At 36.8% G+C, this 22,526-nt stretch overlaps 7 protein-coding genes across 8 annotated transcripts; 3 read left to right on the top strand and 4 right to left on the bottom strand.

Moving 5' to 3' along the window:
• LOC104750923 (MLP-like protein 34) lies at positions 196-1,694 on the top strand. Its single transcript, XM_010472785.2, has 3 exons — positions 196-466; positions 589-1,074; positions 1,184-1,694. Exons 1-3 carry the CDS (start codon positions 268-270, stop codon positions 1,459-1,461), a joined length of 963 nt encoding a protein of 320 aa, XP_010471087.1. The 5' UTR covers positions 196-267; the 3' UTR covers positions 1,462-1,694.
• On the top strand, positions 3,323-4,989 carry LOC104750922 (MLP-like protein 34). The gene is made up of 3 exons (XM_010472784.2): positions 3,323-3,660; positions 3,785-4,285; positions 4,427-4,989. The coding sequence occupies exons 1-3, from the start codon at positions 3,414-3,416 to the stop codon at positions 4,702-4,704; spliced, it is 1,026 nt and encodes a 341-aa protein (XP_010471086.1). The 5' UTR covers positions 3,323-3,413; the 3' UTR covers positions 4,705-4,989.
• Positions 6,015-6,641, top strand: LOC104753759. The gene has a single exon (XM_010475962.1). The coding sequence runs from the start codon at positions 6,015-6,017 to the stop codon at positions 6,639-6,641; it is 627 nt and encodes a 208-aa protein (XP_010474264.1).
• LOC104750921 (phosphomannomutase/phosphoglucomutase) lies at positions 11,635-14,314 on the bottom strand. The gene is made up of 8 exons (XM_010472783.2): positions 13,662-14,314; positions 13,315-13,578; positions 12,924-13,233; positions 12,629-12,835; positions 12,319-12,518; positions 12,124-12,236; positions 11,901-12,044; positions 11,635-11,816 (listed from the first exon to the last, which is right to left on the bottom strand). The coding sequence occupies exons 1-8, from the start codon at positions 14,193-14,195 to the stop codon at positions 11,711-11,713; spliced, it is 1,878 nt and encodes a 625-aa protein (XP_010471085.1). The 5' UTR covers positions 14,196-14,314; the 3' UTR covers positions 11,635-11,710.
• Positions 14,516-15,737, bottom strand: LOC104750920 (protein C2-DOMAIN ABA-RELATED 7). The gene is made up of 3 exons (XM_010472782.1): positions 15,490-15,737; positions 15,118-15,213; positions 14,516-15,036 (listed from the first exon to the last, which is right to left on the bottom strand). The coding sequence occupies exons 1-3, from the start codon at positions 15,598-15,600 to the stop codon at positions 14,746-14,748; spliced, it is 498 nt and encodes a 165-aa protein (XP_010471084.1). The 5' UTR covers positions 15,601-15,737; the 3' UTR covers positions 14,516-14,745.
• On the bottom strand, positions 15,955-19,180 carry LOC104750919 (protein C2-DOMAIN ABA-RELATED 6-like). Its single transcript, XM_010472780.2, has 3 exons — positions 18,692-19,180; positions 16,573-16,668; positions 15,955-16,463 (listed from the first exon to the last, which is right to left on the bottom strand). Exons 1-3 carry the CDS (start codon positions 18,827-18,829, stop codon positions 16,173-16,175), a joined length of 525 nt encoding a protein of 174 aa, XP_010471082.1. The 5' UTR covers positions 18,830-19,180; the 3' UTR covers positions 15,955-16,172.
• On the bottom strand, positions 19,311-21,509 carry LOC104750918 (protein C2-DOMAIN ABA-RELATED 9-like). Of its 2 annotated transcripts, XM_010472779.2 has the most exons (4): positions 21,307-21,509; positions 21,028-21,143; positions 20,174-20,269; positions 19,311-19,976 (listed from the first exon to the last, which is right to left on the bottom strand). In XM_010472779.2, exons 2-4 carry the CDS (start codon positions 21,139-21,141, stop codon positions 19,644-19,646), a joined length of 543 nt encoding a protein of 180 aa, XP_010471081.1. In that variant the 5' UTR covers positions 21,142-21,143; positions 21,307-21,509; the 3' UTR covers positions 19,311-19,643. The 2 variants fall into 2 exon arrangements, with proteins under 2 accessions (XP_010471081.1, XP_010471080.1); XM_010472778.2 differs by having other exon boundaries at positions 21,028-21,509.

The raw sequence follows: 22,526 nt of genomic DNA, 5'->3' as shown, positions 1-22,526 counted from the left end.
CTGGCAAAACTGAAACACTAAAATTTTGGTTCTTTGTAAAAAACAAATAGATAAAACACTTAAAAAAAGATAAAGGTTTTAGGTGAAAATCTTAATGAATATCTTTATGGGTCATAACGATGGGATTGTACTCAAAATCAAACCAGTGTTTTCTTCTTCTAGATATGCTCACTCATTCCTCTATATAAAGGGACTATCGAAACCCCAAGGAACTCACAAAAACCAAAACCTCAACCTCCCCAATAACATCATACCAGCCTTTGAAGAATGGCGGAGGCATCTAGTTTGGTGGGAAAGCTTGAAACAGACGTGGAGATCAAAGCGTCGGCGGAGAAGTTCCATCACATGTGGGCAGGGAAACCACATCATGTTTCCAAAGCAACTCCAGGCAACATTCAAGACTGTGTGCTGCACGAAGGCGAGTGGGGCAAAGTCGGCTCTATCCTCATCTGGAACTACGTTCATGGCAAGTCAATGTTATATTCATTTTTTCACATATAGCCAGGAGATTTCAAACTAATTCTAAGACAAAAGTTAAACTAAGCATTATATGTGGCCATGTGGGAATATATTAAATGATTGGTGCAGATGGAAAGGAACAGGTGGCCCATGAGAGGATCGAAGCCGTAGAGCCAGAAAATAACTTGATCACGTTTAGGGTTTTAGATGGGGATTTGATGAAAGAGTACACGAGCTTTGTGATAACGATCCAAGTTACCCCTAAGCATGGAGGGCCTGGAAGTATTGTGCACTGGCACCTTGAGTATGAGAAAATTTGTGACGAGGTAGCTCATCCGGAAACTCTACTCCAGTTCTGTATCGAAATCTCCAAAGAGATTGACGAACATCTTTTGGCCGAGGAAGAAGAGGTGAAGCAAACAGAGACGTCTAGTTTGGTGGGGAAGCTTGAAACAGACGTGGAGATCAAAGCTTCGGCTGAGAAGTTCCATCACATGTTTGCGGGGAAACCACATCATGTTTCCAAAGCATCTCCAGGCAAAGTTCATGGCTGTGATCTTCACGAAGGCGACTGGGGCACAGTCGGCTCTATTTTCTCGTGGAACTACGTTCATGGCAAGTCAATGTTTTTTTTGTTTTTGGTTATATTCATTTTTTCATATATAACCAGGATATTTCAAACTAAAGTTCAGACAAAAGTAATACCTATAAATAATCGATGCAGATGGGGAGGCAAAGGTGGCTAAGGAGAGGATCGAGGCGCTGGAGCCGGATAAGAACTTGATCACGTTCAGGGTTATAGATGGTGATCTGATGAAAGAGTACAAAACCTTCGTGTTCACAATCCAGGTGACCCCTAAGGATGGAGGGTCAGGGAGTAATGTGCACTGGCACCTTGAGTATGAGAAAATTAGCGAGGAGGTTGCTCATCCCGAGACACTCCTCCAACTATGTGTGGAGGTCTCCAAAGAGATAGATGAACATCTCTTGGCCGAGGAATAGAGAAGATCTCCTCGTGCATCTATATGTGTGTCAGTGTGTACCTTAAGTTCAGTAGTATTTGAGTTCAAATATAATGCAATTAATAAGGACTATGAGCCATGCATGTCCGAGTTTGTGAGATTTATAAATGTGAGTGTGCTGTGTGCATGAATATATGTGTATTAGCATACGTTGGAAATTGTAAGTTTGAGCAGCGACGTGTAGTGCTATTATGTAGCTACTACAATGTGTAATTTTGTTATGTTTGCTAAAGCTAATAATATATGTTTGGATTCATAAACCCCTATCTTTATGTTTTCATTATTTAATTAATGAAAAAAAAAAAAAGAATACTGATATATTGATATTTGTATATATATACTGGGACATGTGGGGGGATCTTTCATCCCAATTATATCCACAGTGTCGTGCCTAGACTCCCAGAGGCCTATGGCAAAAAATAAAAATTTATACATTTTCGTGATCAAAAATGTTATAACTTATAACTAAAATTAGATATATTTTTTTATAATAAATTATAGATAATTAGTACTTTGTTTTTAATCTATGAAAATAAAACTTTATGTTATATACTATAAATATATAATATTATACAATTTTTAAATCTATTTTCTTAATTAACACTTTATATCTACGAAAATACAATAATTTTTAAAAGTATATATTGTAAAGGCTGACCTGATGAATTCCACCACTAAGGAAGCGTGGCCTTCTTTTCTTTCTGATACGTATGCTCACCATCCAAGCCCCCCATATAGCTGAAAATTTCCGAGCAATTGGAAGCTAGAGATAAAATAGAGATACTTTTTAATATATTAAACAAATTTTTGAAATTTAAGAAAAAGAACATTGAAAATATATATTTTACTAATATATCAAATAATTATTTAAATTTGGGAACCAATTAGAAGACCAATAAAATCTTAATATTAGAGGGCCTAAGGCAAATGCCTTTTTTTTAACTCATAGGCACGGCCTGTATATCCATTGACATTATTATGCACATATATATACGTTACCATTTTATAGTCATATCTACGTATAACTTTATGTTACTGTTGATCATATATATCATATAACGAAATGGTTGGATCCTTTTTGAGTTAATAGTTAACGATATAATTCCAAAGAAATGTTTTGGACAGAAGCTTTAAATACGTAAAACACAAGTGGGTGAACAACTTAATCATTTAAGATATAGGAAATTAGCAATAGCATAATGGAAAAGCCATTCTAATTAAATTATTGAATATATTTTTTTATCCAAAATTCGTCGAAGCCATGATTAGACATGATAATAAACAAACAAATAAGAAAGATAAAAAACATCCGGGCCATATTTTAGAAAGAATATAATGAAGAAAATAACCATAATGTGTTAATGTTGGGCTGTTGTCAAACACCATACCCAACAGGAAACAGCCATACTCTGTCTTGCATTTGAGTATTTGACAATGAAAACTTCACACCTTCAGATCTGGTTTCGAGGGTACCAAATTACTCGTTCAAAGGAGACTATTAAGGTTCAAAGGACTATAATAAAAGTCAATTTTCTACCACAATCCTCAAACTTGACACTCAAAACGAGCTTAATAGTGTAGTTTTTGTCCTAATTAAAGCTTCACTTAAATGTACAAAATAAAAAGGACTTGAAAAAAAAAATCTAAGATATACAATCATAAAATTATAAGAGTAGGTTACAGGTGGCAAATATTTAATGGTAATAATTTAGTTATTTATTGCTTAGAGTTATCGTTTTGGTAAGGTGGGTCATAATAATGCATGGGATTGTGATCACAATAATTGTGTCTTCTTCTCCTAGAGATGCTCACTCATTTCTCTACATATAGGGCTATAGGGGGAAATCTCAATACATCTCACCAAAAACAAAACCACCCCCTCTTAAAAAAACATCTAACTTCTTTTTGAAAATCAAATCAGCCGTGAAAAACATGGCAGAGACGACAGTAACAGTGGCACCGATGGGAGTTGAGATGAAGAAAACAGAGATGTCTAGTTTGGTGGGGAAGCTTGAGACAGACGTGGAGATCAAAGCTTCGGCTGGACAGTTCCATCACATGTTCGCGGGGAAACCACATCATGTGTCCAAAGCATCTCCCAGAAACATTCAGGGCTGTGACTTGCATGAAGGCGATTGGGGCAAAGTAGGCTCTATCGTCTACTGGAACTACGTTCATGGCAAGTCAATGTTTTATAAACATTTTTCATATATATATTTGTACTGTTTTTATCTCAGATCCGTGTGTACATGCATATGTGGAGACTCAAAACTTAACCTAGAAATATTAAATAAATGGTGCAGATGGGGAGGCAAAGGTAGCAAAGGAGAGGATCGAGGCGGTGGAGCCAGAGAAGAACTTAATCACCTTTAGGGTTATAGAAGGTGAACTGATGAAAGAGTACAAAAGCTTCTTGCTCACAATCCAGGTGACCCCAAAGCAAGGAGGACCAGGGAGTATTGTGCACTGGCACCTTGAGTATGAGAAAATTAGCAACGAGGTGGCTCATCCCGAGACTCTCCTGCAGTTCTGTGTTGAAGTCTCCAAAGAGATCGACGAACATCTCTTGGCCGAGGAAGAAGAGGTGAAGGAAGAAGAGGTGAAGCAAACAGATACGTCTAGTTTGGTGGGGAAGCTTGAGACAGACGTGGAGATCAAAGCTTCGGCTGAGAAGTTCCATCACATGTTCACTGGGAAACCACATCATGTCTCCAAAGCATCTCCAGGCAACATTCAGGGATGTGACCTTCATGAAGGCGATTGGGGCACAGTGGGATCTATCATCTTCTGGAATTACGTTCATGGTACGTCAATATTATATACACTTTTTCATAGATTTTTGTAGTCAAAGTTTTTAGGAGTGCGACCATTTTATAAAATTTTCAATGACCGAAAAAGAGATGATGAGTCTAGCTAATTGCATCGATATTAAATAATTGGTGCAGATGGGGAGGCAAAGGTTGCGAAGGAGAGGATCGAGGCGGTAGAGCCAGAGAAGAACTTGATCACGTTTAGGGTTATAGATGGTGATCTGATGAAAGAATACAAAAGCTTCTTGCTCACGATTCAGGTGACCCCTAAACAGGGAGGGCCAGGGAGTATTGTGCACTGGCACCTTGAGTACGAGAAAATTAATGAGGAAGTTGCTCATCCCGAAACTCTGCTTCAGTTCTGTGTCGAAGTCTCCAAAGAGATCGACGAACATCTCTTGGCCGAGGAATAGAGGAGAGTACTCCTCCATATATGTGTGCCTTAAGTTTAATATATGAATGAAAATGCAATAAATAAGGACAAATGAGCTACATATGTCCGAGTTTGTGAGATATGCAATTAAGTTTGAGTGTGCATGAATGCTATGCAATCCTTTTATGTTAAAATTGTAACTATCAGAAGCGACGTTTAGCAGCTTGATCGATGAGGCTTATATAGCCGATCCCAAAAATATATAAGTATGTTATGTTTGCTAATGTAATATATGTTTGGATAAACGAAGCCTTAATTATGTTTATGCTTTCATTACCCCTTTCTAAACATTTAGATTTTTTGGAAAATGACCTCTAAACCCCAAAAAAAAAAAATTAAAAAAAATATTGAACAATGAATTCAACCCTATATCTGTTTTGGTTAATGGGCAATTTTTGCAACAAAAATAAATATTACTCTCTCTCTCTTTCTGTTTCACAAAGAGTGTCATTTTGACACTTTTTCTTGTTATAAAAAGAGTGCATTTTATATTTTCGATGCAAATTTTAAGATTAAATTTCTTTTTTATCCCTATTATTTGAGCTTATTAATTAGAAAGGAAAAAAATTTAGTGTATTCATAAAAGGTAAAACAGAAATTTAAACAATTTTCTTAATTCACATAGGGAAGTATAAAAAAAAAGGAAAAGAAAGTTAATTGGCAACTTTTATTACGAAAAACCAAATGTTTTCGTACACAAGCCTTTAAAGTTTAATTAAATATGTAGACACAAGTTTGGGTGAGCATTTAACAAAAAGAAAAAAAATCGGGTGAGCAACTGAGCATTTAAGATAGATCCATAGATCATAATGAGTGGATTGCGATGGATGCTTTGATATTCTTGGCTTTAATAAAAACGAGAAGAATCGAGTTGTGCGGGAATGGTTGAACCAGGGTCGTTTTGATTTTGGTTGTTTGATTGAAATAAAGGTCAAGGAGAGACGAGTTGACCGGGTTTTCAACTCTGTTTTTGCAAATTGGTCTCTTCTCACTAACTATAAAGAACATCGTTTGGGTCGACTGTGGCTGGTTTGGCGGGATAACGTGAGGGTTACTCCAATTTACAAAACCTCTCAGCTCATCACGGTTTCCATCAGTATCGATGACAAACAAGAGTTTTTTGTAACCTTTATATATGCTTCTAACTTGGTGGCTGAAAGGAAGACCCTTTGGTCGGATCTTCAACACCATAATGACTCTCCTCTGTTTCGCAACAAGGTTTGGCTTATTGGAGGGGATTTCAATGAAATTTTGGAGAATGAGGATCACTCTCTTTACACTTCATCTCCAATGATTCCTCCTGGTATGAGAGACTTTCAGGACTGTGTTCGTCACTGTGAACTCACTGACATGAGTTATCAGGGTCAGAGGTACGCATGGTGTAACAAGAGGGAAGATGGTGTCATATGTAAAAAATTGGATCGAGTACTAGTTAATCAGCAGTGGCTTCAGCAGTATGGGCATTCTTACTCTGTATTCGAACCTGGTGGTTGCTCCGATCACTTCAGATGCCGGATACACATCTCGGAGGAGGCTCCACGGATTCAACGTCCGTTTAAATTTGTCAATGCAGTGGTGACGCATCCGGATTTTCACCAGGCACTGGCAGATAAATGGAGAGAGTCTCCACCACTCTTCCATTCTACCTCTACTATGCACCGTTTCACAAAGTCTCTAAAAGGACTTAAGCCTTTGATTCGAAATCTGGGAAAACAAGTGGTTGGTACCATCACCAAACGAACCAAAGCGGCTTACGCTCGTCTCTGTGACTTGCAACAGGCAACAATGGCTAATCCTTCTTCACTAGCGGTGCGTGAGGAAGCGGAAGCCTTTGCTAAATGGCGATCTCTATCCGACATAGAAGAACGCTATCTCCAGCAAAAGGCAAAACTTCACTGGCTAAAGATTGGGGATTAGAATAATAAGGCATTCTATGCTTCTGCAAAACTTCGAGAAATTCGAAATAGCATTAAGGAGATTCAGCGGGACGATGGGAGTGTTGCTAGTACGCAGGATCAAATCAAGGTAGAAGCAGAAAAATATTTCAGGGAATTCCTCTCTTTCTCTCCTACTGACTACGAAGAATGGACTTGTGAGGAGCTTGCAGATATTCTGCAGTTTAAATGTGAAGAGCAGGACAAGTTCTCTCTGACGAAAGAGGTGACAAAAGAGGAGATTAAGAAAGTGTTGTTTGCTATGCCGGTAAATAAATCTCCCGGTCCTGATGGATTTAATGTGGAGTTTTTCAAAGAATCATGGTCAGTAGTAGGGGAGGATTGTGTAACTACTATTCAATCCTTCTTCCAAACAGGATTTCTACCGAAAGGAGTTAATTCCACCATTCTAGCTCTCATTCCCAAGAAGAAGAAAGCACAAATAATGAGAGATTACCGGCCAATCTAGTGTTGTAATGTGCTGTACAAGATAATTTCAAAGATTCTAGCGAACCGACTAAAGCCCTTACTACCAAAGTTCATCTCTCCAAATCAATCTGCATTTGTCAAGGATAGACTCCTCATGGAAAATCTTCTCTTGGCAACTGAAATTGTCAAAGATTACCACAAGGATGACATCTCTCCAAGGTGTGCTATGAAAATAGACATTTCGAAAGCTTTCGACTCGGTTCAGTGGGGCTTCCTTCTCAACACACTGCAAGCTATGGATTTCCCGGAAAAATTTATCCACTGGATCAAGATCTGTGTAACGACGGCTTCATTCTCAGTCCAGGTTAATGGCGAGCTTGCAGGCTATTTTGGTAGCAAAAGAGAGCTTCGTCAAGGCTGTTCTCTTAGTCCATACCTTTTTGTCATATGCATGAATGTCCTCTCAAGCAAGTTGGATAAGGCTGCAAAGGATGCTAAATTCATTTATCACCCGAATTGTAAGTCACTGAAACTCACTCATCTGTGTTTTGCTGACGATTTGATGATCTTTCTCGATGGCCAAAAGAGCTCTGTTGAGGGTGCTTTGAACGTTTTTGATGATTTTGCCATACACTCTGGGTTGAAAATCAGCATTGAGAAGTCTACTATCTATACGGCTGGTATTGCTCCAGATAATCGAGCAGAGATTCTCCAGCAGTTCCCATTCGCTTCTGGCCTTTTACCAGTCCGATACCTTGGTCTTCCCCTCTTAACAAAGAGAATGTCTGCAGAGGATTTCCTTCCTCTCACGGAGAAAATTCGTTCACAAATCAGCTCATGGACTGCACGGTCTCTCTCCTTCGCAGGGAGACTGCAACTCATTCGCTCTGTCCTCTTCAGCACTATAAATTTATGGCTCTCTGCATTTCGATTACCTAAAGGGTGTATTGCAGAAGTCGACAGGCTATGCTCCGCGTTTTTGTGGTCAGGTCCGTCTTTGAACTCAAAAAAGGTTAAGGTTGCCTGGTCAGATGTTTGCTTGCCAAAAAGTGAAGGTGGTTTAGGCCTCCGCTCCATAGAGGAGGCAAACAAAGTTAGTATGCTCAAGCTGATATGGAGGTTACTCTCTGCAAAAGATTCCTTATGGGTGAACTGGGTTAAGCGACATCTCATTCGCACTAGTTCATTGTGGTCGGAAAAAGGACATGCATACTCAGGTTCTTGGATTTGGAGGAAACTTCTTAAATATAGAAACTTAGCAAAGCAATTCCATCGGGTTGAGGTGCGGAATGGAAGTTCTACCTCCTTCTGGTTTGACGTCTGGATCCCTCTAGGCTGCTTATACGACAAACTTGCTGATAGGGGTCCTATCGATCTTGGAATCCCACTAAATGGTATGGTGGCTGATGCGATGGATAGTACCAGAAGAAGGTCTCACAGACAACCTTTGCTAAATCTTGTGGAAGAGGAAATACGAAAATGTCGAACTTTGCGTGTTCAGGGAGAACAAGATGTGGTACTCTGGAAAGGGAAGAATGACAAATTTCGCAGCAAATTCCTGACTAAGGATACCTGGTCTCGAATCCGTGAAGCACAACCAGTGATGGAGAGTCACAAAGCCATATGGTTTCCCTTTGCGACACCGAAATTTGCTTTAATCACCTGGTTGGTGGTGAAAAACAGAGTCTCAACAGGGGAGAGAATGCAGGCTTGGAATGCAAACACCAATGTGAGTTGTGTCTTCTGTCGACACCCGCTGGAAACAAGAGAGTATTTATTCTTCTCATGCCCTTATTCTCAAAGACAGCTAGTTGAAGGTCTTCTCAGAGACAAATACGTATCAACCTATTCGGATGTTATCTTATTACTACTGGGAAACTCGTTAGATAAGACAACAAAGTTCCTTTTGGGATACACTTTGCAAAACACAATCCATTCCTTGTGGAGAGAGCGAAACACACGACGACATGGAGAAACTCCAGTTCCGGATGTAAAGCTCATCAAGCTGATCGATCAAAATGTTCGGAATCGCCTCCTCACCATCGGTGGAGGATACCTTCTTCAGCCCTGGTTTGCTGTTAGACTCCTGTGAGGCTATTATTTGCACCAGTTTCTAATTGTATTTCTTTCTGAAAAGTATCACAAAAGCCATGTAAAACGTTTTTTCTTTTTCCTCTTTTGAATATAATTTAACATTTATTCAAAAAAAAAAAAAAAAAAAAAAAAAAAAAAAACAATCCCCTTCCAACCTTCTAGTTTGATCACAGAGATTAATTAAGAGCTTGGAATAAACTACAAAGTGTAATAATGACCCGAGGCTTCTTAAATGTGTTGTTCTTGGCTGCATAGGACTCGTTCAAATGATTGAAGACTCAATAGGAGGCTTTAATCGAGATATAGAATTCAGTCCCATGACCTCCAACGAGGTGGCGTATAGGTTGGCAAACAAAGCACTAGAGTATGACTTGCATCAGTATTCGATCGTTTTAAACATCCTAAGTTGATTGCATAGCATAGTGCACATCGATTCATCAATCTTGCCAAATAGTGATTCATAAATGATTGAAGAGTTGTTGAGTTAACAGAAAGTAAAAGATAGTGCATTATTAATGGAAGACCAATTCTAAATAATTGTTGGATATTATGATATGAAAAAAAGAAAATAGTTAACCAATCAATACAATAAAATTTGAAGGTTTTTCACCAGACACATCAGTATTTTGGTGAATTGTAGAGGTGACACATCAGTTTCTTTTCCTTTCAGTTAAAACATTTTATTAATACACTTCATCCTATATTTTTAACACTTTAGCTTTTCTAATTAAAACAAAAAAAAAACAATTTTCTCACTAAATAAAATTATTTTTGAGTAGTTTTTTGGACCCAATCGTGATGCTTAAGTAAGCACACATCAATACACCTTTTTACACTAATTATTAGTGTTTTTACATAATAGTAAATTATTAGTAGTAATTTGATAACATATTTATAATAGGGAATCAAACTCAGTTAGAGAGAGGGGTGTGTGATGTTCTGTTATAAAATAGTCATATATATGCTTCCAAATCATATGTAAACTTTTGAAGTTCAAAAACAAATGTTTTATATTATGTACTAATTTTTTCTCAAATCTTTCATTTAAAAATAATAAACAAATATATATATATATAGTTGGAATATGTGAACAGTTACGTAAAAAATAGAAAGATGTAAACTTCGATCTTTTCAACTTATGAGGTGAACTTTTAAACCACTAACCAGCACCATTAGTTAGTTAATTAGACATACAATAATTTCTTTTAGACGTTAGAATCACAGTTCTATAATTATCATCTTAGGTTCACAAAACCTAAAAGAAACACAATTTTCATATCACAGTATTGGACCACAACACTGAACAAAACCTATTATAGAAAAGTCTATGTTTTTAAGTTTTAACAATGGATGAGGATACTGATGAAATTATTGCTTTAATCAATCAATACAATAAAAGTTGTATATTTTTCACCAGAGCATGACACCTCAACTTTTATATTGAAGCAGAGACTAACACATCAGTTAAAATGAATACCTAATTAAATTAAAATAATTAATACACATCAGCTTTTTTAACTCTTACGTGCACAAAACTAAAGAGAGAAACGACGCTCGATTTCTTCTTCTTCGTTGTCGTTTATACTATCTTATTCGAGATTTGGTGGAGTTAGGGATTTATTCCATTTGATTTATCTGATTAAGTGTGACTGAAGATCATTGATATCAAAAGTAATATTAATTGGACTGCACATCAATATTGAAGTATACTAAAATTATCTAAAATAAATACCAAAAATTGTGTTCGATTGTAAAAAAGAAATGATCTCCATCATTATAATCTCATTTATATTTCCATCATCATTAATATCATATTTTACAAATGTTTTGTATGATAGTATCACATTAGTTTTAAAGCAAAAAATAGCCTAAAATTATGTACCAAAGCATCATGAATACTATTTGTTCAAGAGGGTTTGTAAATGAGAAACCAATCAATAACTAAGGGTTTGAAGTCTCTAAACTTATTTCTTAAGATAATAAAATTATCAAGAACTTATGAAATTTGATTTCCAACAACATATATTATATTATGAAATCGGAAAAAAAAAACACAAAAAATTTTAACTAAAATAAAATTAAAAATTAATCTTGCGGCGTAGCGCGGGTACTATTCTAGTGAATATAATAAGACGTAAAAAGGTTACTGCTCTGTTTCCCAAACATTACCACGACGTTCTGCAACAGCCAACTGTGTCAGTCGTACACCAAAAGATATACTCTCTCTGTCTCATAAAGATTGATGTTTTGGGATATTTTTTTGTCTTTCAAAGATTGATGTTTTGTAAACTTCAAGAAGTAATCATTAAAAATATTTAAAATTTTAAATTGTTATTGGTTTAAAATTAAATAATATCTTTTTAGTAAAAGAAAAAAATATATTTAAACTCAGTAATCATTGTTTTCTTAAAATGTGTAAAAGCTTATAAACATCAATCTTTTGGAGACAGATGGAGTATAAACTTTATTTACATAGTTTGCATTAACTAAAAGAAACAATACGTAGCGGTTCATGTTGTGGTTATTTAGTTACAAATTTTGCATTTTGACTAAAGGGCCTTCAAGATTGACGTCCATGTAGTTGTCGAAGTCACTTATATCCAAGAATCTAGCAATCCCACTAGCTTCAAGAAACCTGATCAACCAAAAACCACATATATGTTACTTATAACCATATCTTTTCATAATTGTTAGAATTTAAAGATGAAAGAAACGTTACTGGTCTCTGAAGACTCTCGTCATGGAAAGACATCCACCAGAAAGCATTGATTGCATATTAACAGCTATGTTAGGGTTATGAATACTCTGCCTCATATGCACCCAACCATACTCTTCCCCACTCTCTTCATCACTAATTCTTGCCCTGAATTTCTCAATTATTAATTGAATAATAAGTATTTACTATCATATTATATAAAAGAATCTCTGAGCACATTAAATACCTATACATGTGAGCATCAATTGTAGATGGATGATCATTTGAGTCCACCAAACAACCTTCACTCACCCAACAATCCCCACAGGAGTCCAGTTCCCACCCTTTAAGCTTTCCTTCCTAATAACCATTGTATTTGTTCCACAATTATAATTCTTAAGTCTACAACTACAACCATAACCAAACGATATAGTTATAATACCTCGATGTATTCTCTGAAAGTCGCAACGGCTTCAATGCCTTTTGCTTTGGCATCTCTTGGCTCTGACAAAATATTTAACCGCAGCTCAACTGCTTCTAATGGCTCTTCAAGATTTTCAATCAGACTACCGATACCTTCATTTGATCCGGCTAGTCTCATTCTCACCATTTCGATAATGATCTTCACCACCATGTATGCACCTACAATGTGTCCCAATGTATTAACTAAAGAAACAAACATAACAATTAAGGTCATGATGAACATATTATCACTCATTCACCAAATAGGAACAAAAGAGTAGTAAACTAACCATCGTCCAAGAAGTGATTCTCCTTAACAGCACCATGCCCTGAAGTCTCCATCATGAGATGAGTCTCGATGCCATCTTTGTTCAGCTCTACTCCCTTGTCAATCACGTTTCTATACCCTACTCTGTACAAACAATGCCTCCCTCCTCGCTCAGTTATAAACTTAGTTAGCCCCATACTCGTTCTTGCGTCTGTTACTACTGTACTTCCTATAGCCATACTTAAACACTATATTATAAGTCACATTGTTCAATCAATCAAAGATAAGTATTAACAAACATCATTAGTTTAATCCACCTGGATGTTCTTTAAGCACAATAGCTGACATAAGAGCAATGAGCTTGTCTCCGTTTATAGGATTTCCTTTGTTATCCACTACTCCACTCCTGTCAACATCCGTGTCAAACACAACCCCGAGATCCGCTGAGTTCTCAAGAACCGCGGCTCGGGTGTGTGACATTGCGATTTTGTTTTCCGGATTAGGAATGTGATTTGGGAACATCCCGTCTGGATTTAGATAAAGCGAACCAAATGTATCGGCTCCTAACTTGTCTAGAACGTCCCAAGTAAAGAACCCTCCTGACCCATTACCCGCATTCACAACTATCTAACATACAAAAACCAAAAAACTTTATTATAATTCGTCCAATTTTTTTTGAGACAAGAGAGCATAAAGCTAGACTCTTGCCTGAAGCCCTTTGAGAGGAGTGTCGTAGTGTTCAGGGTGATTGATTCTCTCTTTAATGATTTCTCTAAGATGCTTAGAGTAAGCGCTCATGAAATCAACTTGCTTTGGTCGAGTTTTGATCAGTGTAGAGACTTTAGTCTGCCTTGTAGCGTACTTCCGCGCAGCTAAATCGCATATCTTCTCCACTTCCGGAGACGTTAAGCCTCCTCTCTTGGTAAAGAACTTGAGTCCATTTCTTGTATACGGCAAATGAGAAGCCGTCATCTTCAAAATCACAATCACACATTTGAATCCATTCATTACCAATTGATTTAGAGTTGAACTCTTTAAGGTTGGAAATGCGTTACCATAATTGAAGCGTCGTATTCGAATGGAGACAGTAACGTGCTCATGAAGCAAGCTGGAGTAGTGGCTAAACCCATGTCAAAAGCTAAACAGCCTGCACGACCTAACCCGGCGAAAATGGCTGTACTTAGCTTTCCACCGGAAACACGTGGATCCCGTCCGAGAGAAACCTTGATGACACCATTACCGTTACCCTCAGTTGCTGCAACCCATTCTCCAAAGCTCTCTGCTATTGCTTCAACGGCTGCAGGCGTTAGGTCAACCGTTCTGCCTTTCTCTCCTTCCAATGCGACTCCTCTCACATCAGAACCATTTTGCAACCGTCGAATCTGGTCCATATCTTCGCCGAGACTGCTCGTTACTTCATCGAACTTAGTGGCATTTGAAGATCTTGTTCTTAAAGGCTTAAACGATGGAGAAGCTGGTGTGAATGACAAGAAACTCCGTTTGACTATCCCCGGTGAAGAGAAAAACAGAGCTGTTTTTGAGATTACAGTTTTAGAAGCCATTAAAAATGATGTTGAACTCGACGCCATAGCTTTTGTGAAAGTAAATTTGAAACAGAGTTCTAAGTTTTAGGACTTGAAACGCAGAGATCCAAAAGAAAGAAAGCAAATATAATTTCCAAAGCTATAGATATTTGCAATCTTGTTTGTATTTGTGTTAGAAGTGTTTTTTTCAAATTTGGGATTTGGACATGGATAAGATTCCTAACTAAGATGTAACCATAACCTTACGTTTGAATATCTCTGCAAATTCACATGTTTTTAACAAAACCAAAGAAAAAAATATAAAAAAAAAATTCAGCAAACAAACTTCCAAGTTTGTTAGATTTTTCTTTGTCTTTTTCTTCATCTGCAGACAATAACAGCATATTCTATTTTATGTGCTGAGGAAAAACTCAACGGGAAAATCAAATCTGTTTAATCTAAAACCAAATACCTCATTTACAAAACAGAGTAAATACTCTGTTCTGCTTATTGTAACTTTGTCTGAAAGCCAAGACAAAACTGAGATTTTTTTCTACATCTTAGCTTTTATTACAAACACACACACAGAGATATAACCATAAAGATGATCTCTGTTTCAGAGTCCCCTACTACCTGGAATTTGAATCCATTCAATCTGAATCTCGACCTCGCCGCATTCCACATTCCTCAACAGAAGAATCATGTCCTGAACGATCTTGCCATTATTGGAAACGATACTGCTCGCTTCAGACAAGCAGTTGTCTCTGGTGGGAACAACTCTCTTGATCTCTGTTCCATCTGGTAATTCTTGCAAACCCATTTTGTGAACCTCTAGAAAAGGTTTGATGTCTATCTTCGCCTCTCCCATCTTGTCGTGCGATGTGAATGTATCTTTGTCATACACTGTCTGTCAAAAACACAACGAGTTGTTAGTTGTTACTTATTGCCAATTGGTTTTGAGTTGGAAATGACGAATAGTAGTACTCACCAGATTCACAGGTTCATCAGGGTGTTTGATCGCAAGGGTCAATTCCTCGTTCCACTCAGGGTTACAGTTGTTTTCTACAGTACGCGACTTCAGCTTCTGGTGCAATTCAAAGAACTCAATTAGAGTACATATGCAAGATATAAAAGCATACTATGATCAAATCTCTTCAAATCGTTTTAATCTATCAAAATCAGATAATAAAAACTATCTATTTTTTTTTTTCATTTCTGCATGAAATTAGTACTTTCTTGTTATTGGTTTCGACCTAGAAATTAAAATCTTCAAAGTTGATCCTTTCTATAAACAAGAAAATAAAATCAAGAAACCTAGAAGACCAAATCAGATTAGAATGAAAGAGAGAAAAAGAAAGACCTGTGATCCCATGGTTATGAGGACAAAAGGGTCGCTGCTTAAAGAGTCTCGACGAGCGAGATTGATCCCTCTCTTCACTCGGATTCTTAGAAGCCCTACAAGGCCCTCCATCTCAACCTCTTCCTCTGTTTTTTTTCTTCTGACGTTTTTGATCGATGTCTCTCGTAGGCTCTCTGTCTCTTCTACTTTTTCTTATTCTTTCAGAAAATATTATCGGCTCAAATTCAACGAGTCCACTTAAATTGGCTTATCAATAGACGAAAGACCGAGACCATCTAATAATATTTAGTACTATAATTATTTTTTCCAGGTGTTTGTTTCCTGATTATTCTATTCTACGCGTTACTCTCACGAACATCTTTTTGGATTCTCTTTGGTAATAATATCCTCTAGATCTTTCTTCCTTTTTTTTTTTTCTAGTAATGGAGAAAACTATATAAGTCAACTAAACAAAACAAAAAAAAATTGCAAACCTTCACATGTTTAACAAACACCAAAATAAAATTAAAACTCGCGGGAAACCAAAACGGTTTCGGTTAGATCTAAAACCAAAATCATTCAATTACAAAGCAGAGTAAGTACTCTGTTCTACTTATTGTAACTTTGTCTGAAAGCCAAAACGAACTGAGATTTCTTTTTTTTTTTTATTACAGAGAATCATAAACAAACTTCATATCTCTATTTCAGAGTCCACAACCACCTGGATTTTTAATCCACTCAAGCTGAATCTCGACCTTGCCACATTCAACATTCCTCAACACAAGAATCATGTTCTGAACAATCTTGCCTTCATCAGAGACGATTCTGCTTTCTTCAGACAAGCAGTTCTCTTTGGTGGGAGCAATTCTATTGAGCTCTTTACCATCTGGAAGTTCTAGCAAACCTCGTTTGTGAACCTCTAGGAACGGTTTGATATCTATCTCCGCATCTCCCATCTTGTCGTCGGCTGTGAATGTATCTTTGTCATACACCATCTTTTACTCATATAGAAAACAAAAAACGACTATTAGAATTTCACAACAACGGTTATGATCGATCAATCAAACCACTTATTGCCAATTGGTTTCGAGTTGTAGTACTCACCATATTTACAGGCTCCTTGGGATTTTCAATCGCAAGGTTCAGTTCCTCGTTCCACTCTGGGTTGCAGTTGTTTTTCACAGTAAAAGACTTGAGCTTCTGTATCAAAATTCAAAGATCTTAAGATCAAAGCCCATTTCTATTTCTTTCACTCTATACAAAACCTCAAAATCAGATACTAAAGCTATATATCTCAAGAACAGAGATAGGAACATGAAAAAGAAAAAAGAAAACCATTTCTCCAACAACCTTAACCCTGTTGGTGGGCCCCAAATTTCTCTCTCGAAAGCGAAAAACCTAAAGCAAATCTCAATTCACTTCAACGACTACGCTGCCGTCGTGTAGTCATCACTGACTGATTCCGGTAATCTCTTCTCCGGTGAGCTATCTAGTCTCTCCTCTTTGACTTGATGGATTTTGTTGCCACTGTTTCTTGTCAGAGCTCCGTCACTTTGAACTCTCCTATCGCGACGGAAGATGTAACTCAAACCTTGCATCACTCTTCTCCGTCTCTGACAGCTCTTGTCTCTACTCCTTTTGTTCCCACTATTGGAGCATGGGCAAAACCACCTAAGATCATCTCAGAAGCTGTGCCTTACCGTCACAAAACTCTAATTCCAATAGAAAGAGGCAAATCTGATCCGGCTTTAGACATCCTTCCTCCAGCGATTAAAGAGGATGGACAACTACGATTTCCATGGGCAGCAAAGATGGACCCTTCCATCCGAAATCTCCATCGAACAACAACACCAACTTACATGGAAGATGGCACCCCCAAGGTACACATTCCAAATCATGTCTTGTTGAGAGGGCTTGAGAATCAACAAGAATATGTGATAGGTCAGTTTAATCGTTGCCTTACACCATCTGGAGGTCTCATCAATGCAGTGGCTAATAGAATTTGGAGGAAAAAGTGTAAAAAATTTTCACGAAAACTTGGGGGATCCTCTTATTTGTTTCATATTCCGCATGCACCAACTAGAGCCTGGGTTTTACAGCATGGTGTATGGCACATTGATGATTGCATCATGTTCGTTGCTCCATGGACTTCTGCTGATACATTAGCTCTGCCAGAGATCACATCTGTGCCGGTCTGGGTTACGCTAAAAAAAATCCCTAGTCGTCTTTACTCGCACTGGGGAATCAGTTGGATAGCTTCAGGTTTAGGTGAACCTATGGCTACTGATAAACCAAGGTTGGATCCGTCTCTAATGGGAGTGGCTAAGCTCATGGTTGAAGTTGAGCTAGAAAAAGGATTTCCAGATAGAGTTGTTGTCGAGGACAAAAGAGGCAATGTCTCTATAGTGGATGTGGAGTATTCTTGGCTTCCATCAAAATGTAGTAAATGTGGGTTTGTAGGCCACAAAGAAACTAGATGTCTTCTCCTCTCTCAAGCAGTTGCTGTAGTGCTAGGTGCAGGTTCTGTTTCTGCCTGCACTTATGTCTCCCCTACTCACTCAGTTGAAGCTGCACTTGGTGAGACTACAGTCTGCACACCCTCACCAGCCTTTGTGGCTGGGCATACTACTACTACATTTGAAGCTACTACCATCACCACTGCCTTATGCAACCCCATTCCCATCAACACTGAAGTTGTATTGTCATCTTCTCCAATGGTATCTGTCCCATTTTTCAACACCTTGTTCAAGTTCCTTGCAAAATGAGTTTGTGCAGGAAAATATCGTAGGAAGTAATCAACTTACTAACTTCGATGTTGGAGATTATGATTATGAAATGGGTGATGAATCCTCTCAACGTACCCGAGGAGGAAGGACAATCAAACCTACCCAGAAACTCCAAGATCAATGGATTACGGTCAGAGGACGAGGCAAGCGTGGTCGTGGTGGCCGTGGTGGTTGAAGATGATCAATCCAGAAAATAGCTAGAGGATTAACTTTCCAGTTCCCATTAGTTTTATCTTTCTCCTTTTAGAATATGCTTTATTGTATAATCTCCCATTGCTTTACTTTCAAAAACTATATGATTTACAAATCATATCCCTGTATTATTTTTATGCATTTTAATTGAGAACTTTTTAACAAAAAAAAAAAAAAAAAAAAAAAAAAAAAAAAAAAAAAAAAAAANGATTAGGATCAGAAAAAGAGAGAGAGGGAGGTAAGACCTGTGCACCCATGGTTATGACGACAAAAGGGTCACTGCTTAGAGCGTCCCGGCGAGCAAGATTGATCCCTCTCTTCACTCGGATTCTCACAAGCCCTACAAGCTCCTTCATCCCAACCACTTCCTCTGTTTTCTCCATTTCTCTTGTGAAATTATGAAGAGAAAGCACACCTGTCTCTTCTACTTTTTTTCTTATTCACTTATAAACAATCAACCACCGGCTCAAATTCAACGAGGCCACTTATATTGATTTATTAAAGGACACAAAAAAGAAAGAAAGAAAGATCAACCAATATAGTCCTAGTAACTCAAAAGGTCTCTTTCCAGTTTCTTTAAATGTTCCCTGCTTTACTCACTTTAATGATCATCTACGCGTCACTCACACCAACATGTTGTACATTCTATTGGAAACAAAATATCTTCTACATCCTCTTTTTTTTTCTGACATTGACATTGTACAACATACATCATCATTACATTTCACAAAAAAAAAAACAATATATATTTTTGAGTACATACTACAAATATCACGACCCAACAAAACAAAGCCTTGACTGGGTATGGATTAGCTAATTCTAATGTTACCAAAACCAACGAAAAGAACTTGAAGACGTTAGACGTTCTAGAAATTCAGGGTTTGCTTTATTTCATCATTAGTAGAAATAGATACAATATATGTAAGGGTTGAGTTATATATTCGACATGTACAACTAAAGACTTAAGCAGAGCCTTCTTTTGTAGTTTCATATCTGATGAGATAAAAGACAAACTCGTCTTTCCATGAACAGAAGAAAAAAAAAAAAAAAGTACCATCACATCTTCAGGGTCTCTGTTTCAACATTTCTGCAATCTTAGTCCAATCGTTTTGTTGGCATCCATGGTGTCTTCTTCGATCCTCAGAGAACCAATGCTCGCATTCACATCACAACGAGCAATAAAGAGATGTACACAAGTTAAAGATACTGAGGCATTTTTGACATACCTTCGCGCCCAAGACCCTTGCAGCCTGGACCATCTGTCCACTCGAGCATGATCTCTACTTCTCCACATTCGACATTCTTTAGTCTAAGAATCATCTCTTGTTTGATTTTCCCATTGCTCCAAGTGATGCTGCTCTCTTCAGCCAAACAGTTGGTCCTGCCTGGACGGATCCTCTTGATTGCACAACCATTGGGAAGCTTCTGGAAATCTAACTCCATCTGATGCGCTTCTAGGAACGGCTTTAAGTCTATTTCTCCATCACCCATTTTGTCATCTCCCGAGAATCTGTCTTTACCAAACACCGTCTGCATAGACAGGACATAGCAATGAGCCAAAAAAAATGGAACATTTCTTTTAGGGGGGAATGATATTCTAAAAGAAATGCATCAACAACGTAAAGCTAATAGCTTAGGTATGCAATGGAGTCTACACCAAAAAAAAAACAGCCTGTACGTAGATTTAACTGTTGTGTGAGACAATTTTGATAGAAAGGATGGCTTACCAAACGGATTGGATCATTCACATCTTTGATGGAAAGTGTGAGTTGTTCGTTCCACACTGGATTACAGTTATTATTAATCACACGCGTCTTCAGTTTCTGAAGGAACAAGACAAAAACAGGTCAAGAAGATATGACAAAACAAATACAGAAACAAAAGGTTTACATAGTACAAATAATGATAAAGAGGGTTTGACAAAATAAAAACATAGAAACACAAAATCATCTAGGCTAAGTCAATCATGTCCCTTTTCAACTCTCTAAAAACTCAGATAACATATCTCAATTTTGATATCATTAACTTCCCACTCATGACCCTGAAAGAAAGTTTTGAAAGCTGACCCTTCAACAAGATTATGTAACTACATGTCTAATTTGCTAGCTTTGGGGAGATGACCCTTCACCAAGATTAAGCATTGAGATTACACATCTGCCATTTTCCAAGAAAACTAATGACCTTTCAACAAGATTTTGCAATGAGAGACTAGTCGGCTACACATGTTTCAATCACAAAACAGATTAAAATCCTCCTCGGTTTAACAACGTTTGGCCCTTCAACAAAATTATGTGCTCACCAGAATTTGTAATTTCAGAACATGACAAATGTAATGCATAGGATGATGTTTCGGAAAGTTTTGTTTTTTAGCAAACAAGACACAAAGCAAAGATCAAATTGAGATTCTTTATCACATGGTGGCCACCAAAACATTTACATGTGTGGATTAATAAGTCCCTCCATGTGACTATAATAAGTCCTACAATCTACGAATTCGATTTGAAATCTCACAAAAACAGGACACACTCCTTTCTCACATTAAAACTCATCAAAAACGGCATAAACAAAGAAACAAACAAACCTGATTAGCCAATGTGATAACAACATAAGGATCACTGGTGGTGGCATCACGAATGGCAAGATTAATCCCTCTTTTCACATGAACCCTCAGAATCCCTAATGGTTTATCTTCCATTGCTGAAAAAAGGGAAGAGACTTTAAAAAATAAAAATTGTAACTTTTTTTTTTTTTCTTTCTGAATGATAATATCGAAGAAAAACACAGAAATTTCTCTGTGAAACCCTTTGTTTGGCCTGAATTTAACCAAAAATAAGCGAGGGGTTTTGATGAAAATTTATACTTTGGAAAACGATTTGGATAATGAAGAAGGGAGAAACATCCAGAACGCTGAATCAACGCGGAGTTCCAAAAACAAACAAACATCGAACAACAGTTGTATCCGTTGTTTACGGACAACCCCCGATCTCATCGCTGCTCCTTTACTTTCTTTAGAGTTCTCTTCCCTGTGTCTGTTTGTTTCGTTTCAACGTAAATAATAATATTACTCTTCTCTTCTTCTTTCCCTTTGTTATTTTTGCTTTTATAGTCCCTATACTTTATATATGTTTATGGTTTAGATCGCTAATGAGTTCGATTCGAAATAATCACAATGTCTTTGTTATTTTTTTCCTTTTGGGCAAACAGTGTTTATGCATTTTTATTTTATTTTTCATTTATCATCAAATAAATTGATTGGTTTCTTAAGCTATAGGTGAATTTGAATGGTCTACCAATTTAATTTTTAAAAAAAAAGAAAAACTATCAAATTTGACCCCAAAAAATAAACAATATATATATATATCAAATTTGTATGTTTTAATCATTTAATAGTGGTTATACACTTATATGTTGAAAATATGACAAAGAATAAAGTGAAAATAAGTTTGCTGAGATCTTATTATATCGATAACACCCTGATTCATAATCTAAATTCTACTATATGTAATAATGATATACTGTATATCTTTTTTATCATAATATACTACAAATATATATATAGACCATTAACCATTTTGACTAAGTTAAGTCAAATTATTTTTCTATGTTGAAATATATATATATAGAGTGCTAATTGTTGTATTTGTAGAAACTTGTTTTGTCGTAGTGTTTCTACATTCAATCAGTGGACTATAATGCTATTTTATTTTTAATTTTAAATACTAGATTACCAGGGGTTATACTTGATGTGCTAACGTAACAGAAAACGTTCTTTGCTTATATATATAGATTTTAGGCTAAGCTTCGTAGCAAAAAGACAATTAACTGTGTATATGACTACCGATCAATTTTTTAATATTTATTATTCGGTGGCTCAGTTTTCTTTGATTCTTATGTTTTTATTTCTTTTTTTTGCTTTATATCAAAATAGAAAAATGCCAAAAAAAATCAAAATTATTTTTATTTGGACGTTTAATACCCAATAATTTTGGATTGAAATAAAAATATACCAAATAATAAAAATGTGTCATTTAAAACCCAAAATAATTAGGGTTGTTATTTTCATACCCAACACAATCAAAA

This window comes from Camelina sativa, chromosome 16, assembly GCF_000633955.1.
Source record: "Camelina sativa cultivar DH55 chromosome 16, Cs, whole genome shotgun sequence".
Lineage (NCBI taxonomy): Eukaryota > Viridiplantae > Streptophyta > Magnoliopsida > Brassicales > Brassicaceae > Camelina > Camelina sativa.
Note: the sequence above shows the minus strand (reverse complement) of the source record. Positions and strands in the feature narration are given on the sequence as shown.

Excerpts from the sequence above, each read along its gene's own strand:
- LOC104750919 (XM_010472780.2), bottom strand. The coding sequence starts at position 18,829 with ATGGAGAAAACAGAGGAAGTGGTTGGGATGAAGGAGCTTGTAGGGCTT. Across the intron at positions 16,669-18,691 it reads TCATAACCATGGGTGCACAG|AAGCTCAAGTCTTTTACTGT; the intron begins GTCTTACCTCCC and ends ATTTTGATACAG. Across the intron at positions 16,464-16,572 it reads CCAAGGAGCCTGTAAATATG|ATGGTGTATGACAAAGATAC; the intron begins GTGAGTACTACA and ends TATGAGTAAAAG.
- LOC104750923 (XM_010472785.2), top strand. The coding sequence starts at position 268 with ATGGCGGAGGCATCTAGTTTGGTGGGAAAGCTTGAAACAGACGTGGAG. Across the intron at positions 467-588 it reads CATCTGGAACTACGTTCATG|ATGGAAAGGAACAGGTGGCC; the intron begins GCAAGTCAATGT and ends TGATTGGTGCAG. Across the intron at positions 1,075-1,183 it reads CTCGTGGAACTACGTTCATG|ATGGGGAGGCAAAGGTGGCT; the intron begins GCAAGTCAATGT and ends TAATCGATGCAG.
- LOC104750920 (XM_010472782.1), bottom strand. The coding sequence starts at position 15,600 with ATGGAGGGCCTTGTAGGGCTTCTAAGAATCCGAGTGAAGAGAGGGATC. Across the intron at positions 15,214-15,489 it reads TCATAACCATGGGATCACAG|AAGCTGAAGTCGCGTACTGT; the intron begins GTCTTTCTTTTT and ends GAATTGCACCAG. Across the intron at positions 15,037-15,117 it reads CTGATGAACCTGTGAATCTG|ACAGTGTATGACAAAGATAC; the intron begins GTGAGTACTACT and ends TGTTTTTGACAG.
- LOC104750921 (XM_010472783.2), bottom strand. The coding sequence starts at position 14,195 with ATGGCGTCGAGTTCAACATCATTTTTAATGGCTTCTAAAACTGTAATC. Across the intron at positions 12,237-12,318 it reads CTTTCAGAGAATACATCGAG|GAAGGAAAGCTTAAAGGGTG; the intron begins GTATTATAACTA and ends AATGGTTATTAG. Across the intron at positions 12,045-12,123 it reads ATTGATGCTCACATGTATAG|GGCAAGAATTAGTGATGAAG; the intron begins GTATTTAATGTG and ends TGAGAAATTCAG.
- LOC104750922 (XM_010472784.2), top strand. The coding sequence starts at position 3,414 with ATGGCAGAGACGACAGTAACAGTGGCACCGATGGGAGTTGAGATGAAG. Across the intron at positions 3,661-3,784 it reads CTACTGGAACTACGTTCATG|ATGGGGAGGCAAAGGTAGCA; the intron begins GCAAGTCAATGT and ends TAAATGGTGCAG. Across the intron at positions 4,286-4,426 it reads CTTCTGGAATTACGTTCATG|ATGGGGAGGCAAAGGTTGCG; the intron begins GTACGTCAATAT and ends TAATTGGTGCAG.
- LOC104750918 (XM_010472778.2), bottom strand. The coding sequence starts at position 21,141 with ATGGAAGATAAACCATTAGGGATTCTGAGGGTTCATGTGAAAAGAGGG. Across the intron at positions 20,270-21,027 it reads TTATCACATTGGCTAATCAG|AAACTGAAGACGCGTGTGAT; the intron begins GTTTGTTTGTTT and ends TTGTTCCTTCAG. Across the intron at positions 19,977-20,173 it reads TGAATGATCCAATCCGTTTG|ACGGTGTTTGGTAAAGACAG; the intron begins GTAAGCCATCCT and ends CTGTCTATGCAG.
- LOC104753759 (XM_010475962.1), top strand. The coding sequence starts at position 6,015 with ATGATTCCTCCTGGTATGAGAGACTTTCAGGACTGTGTTCGTCACTGT.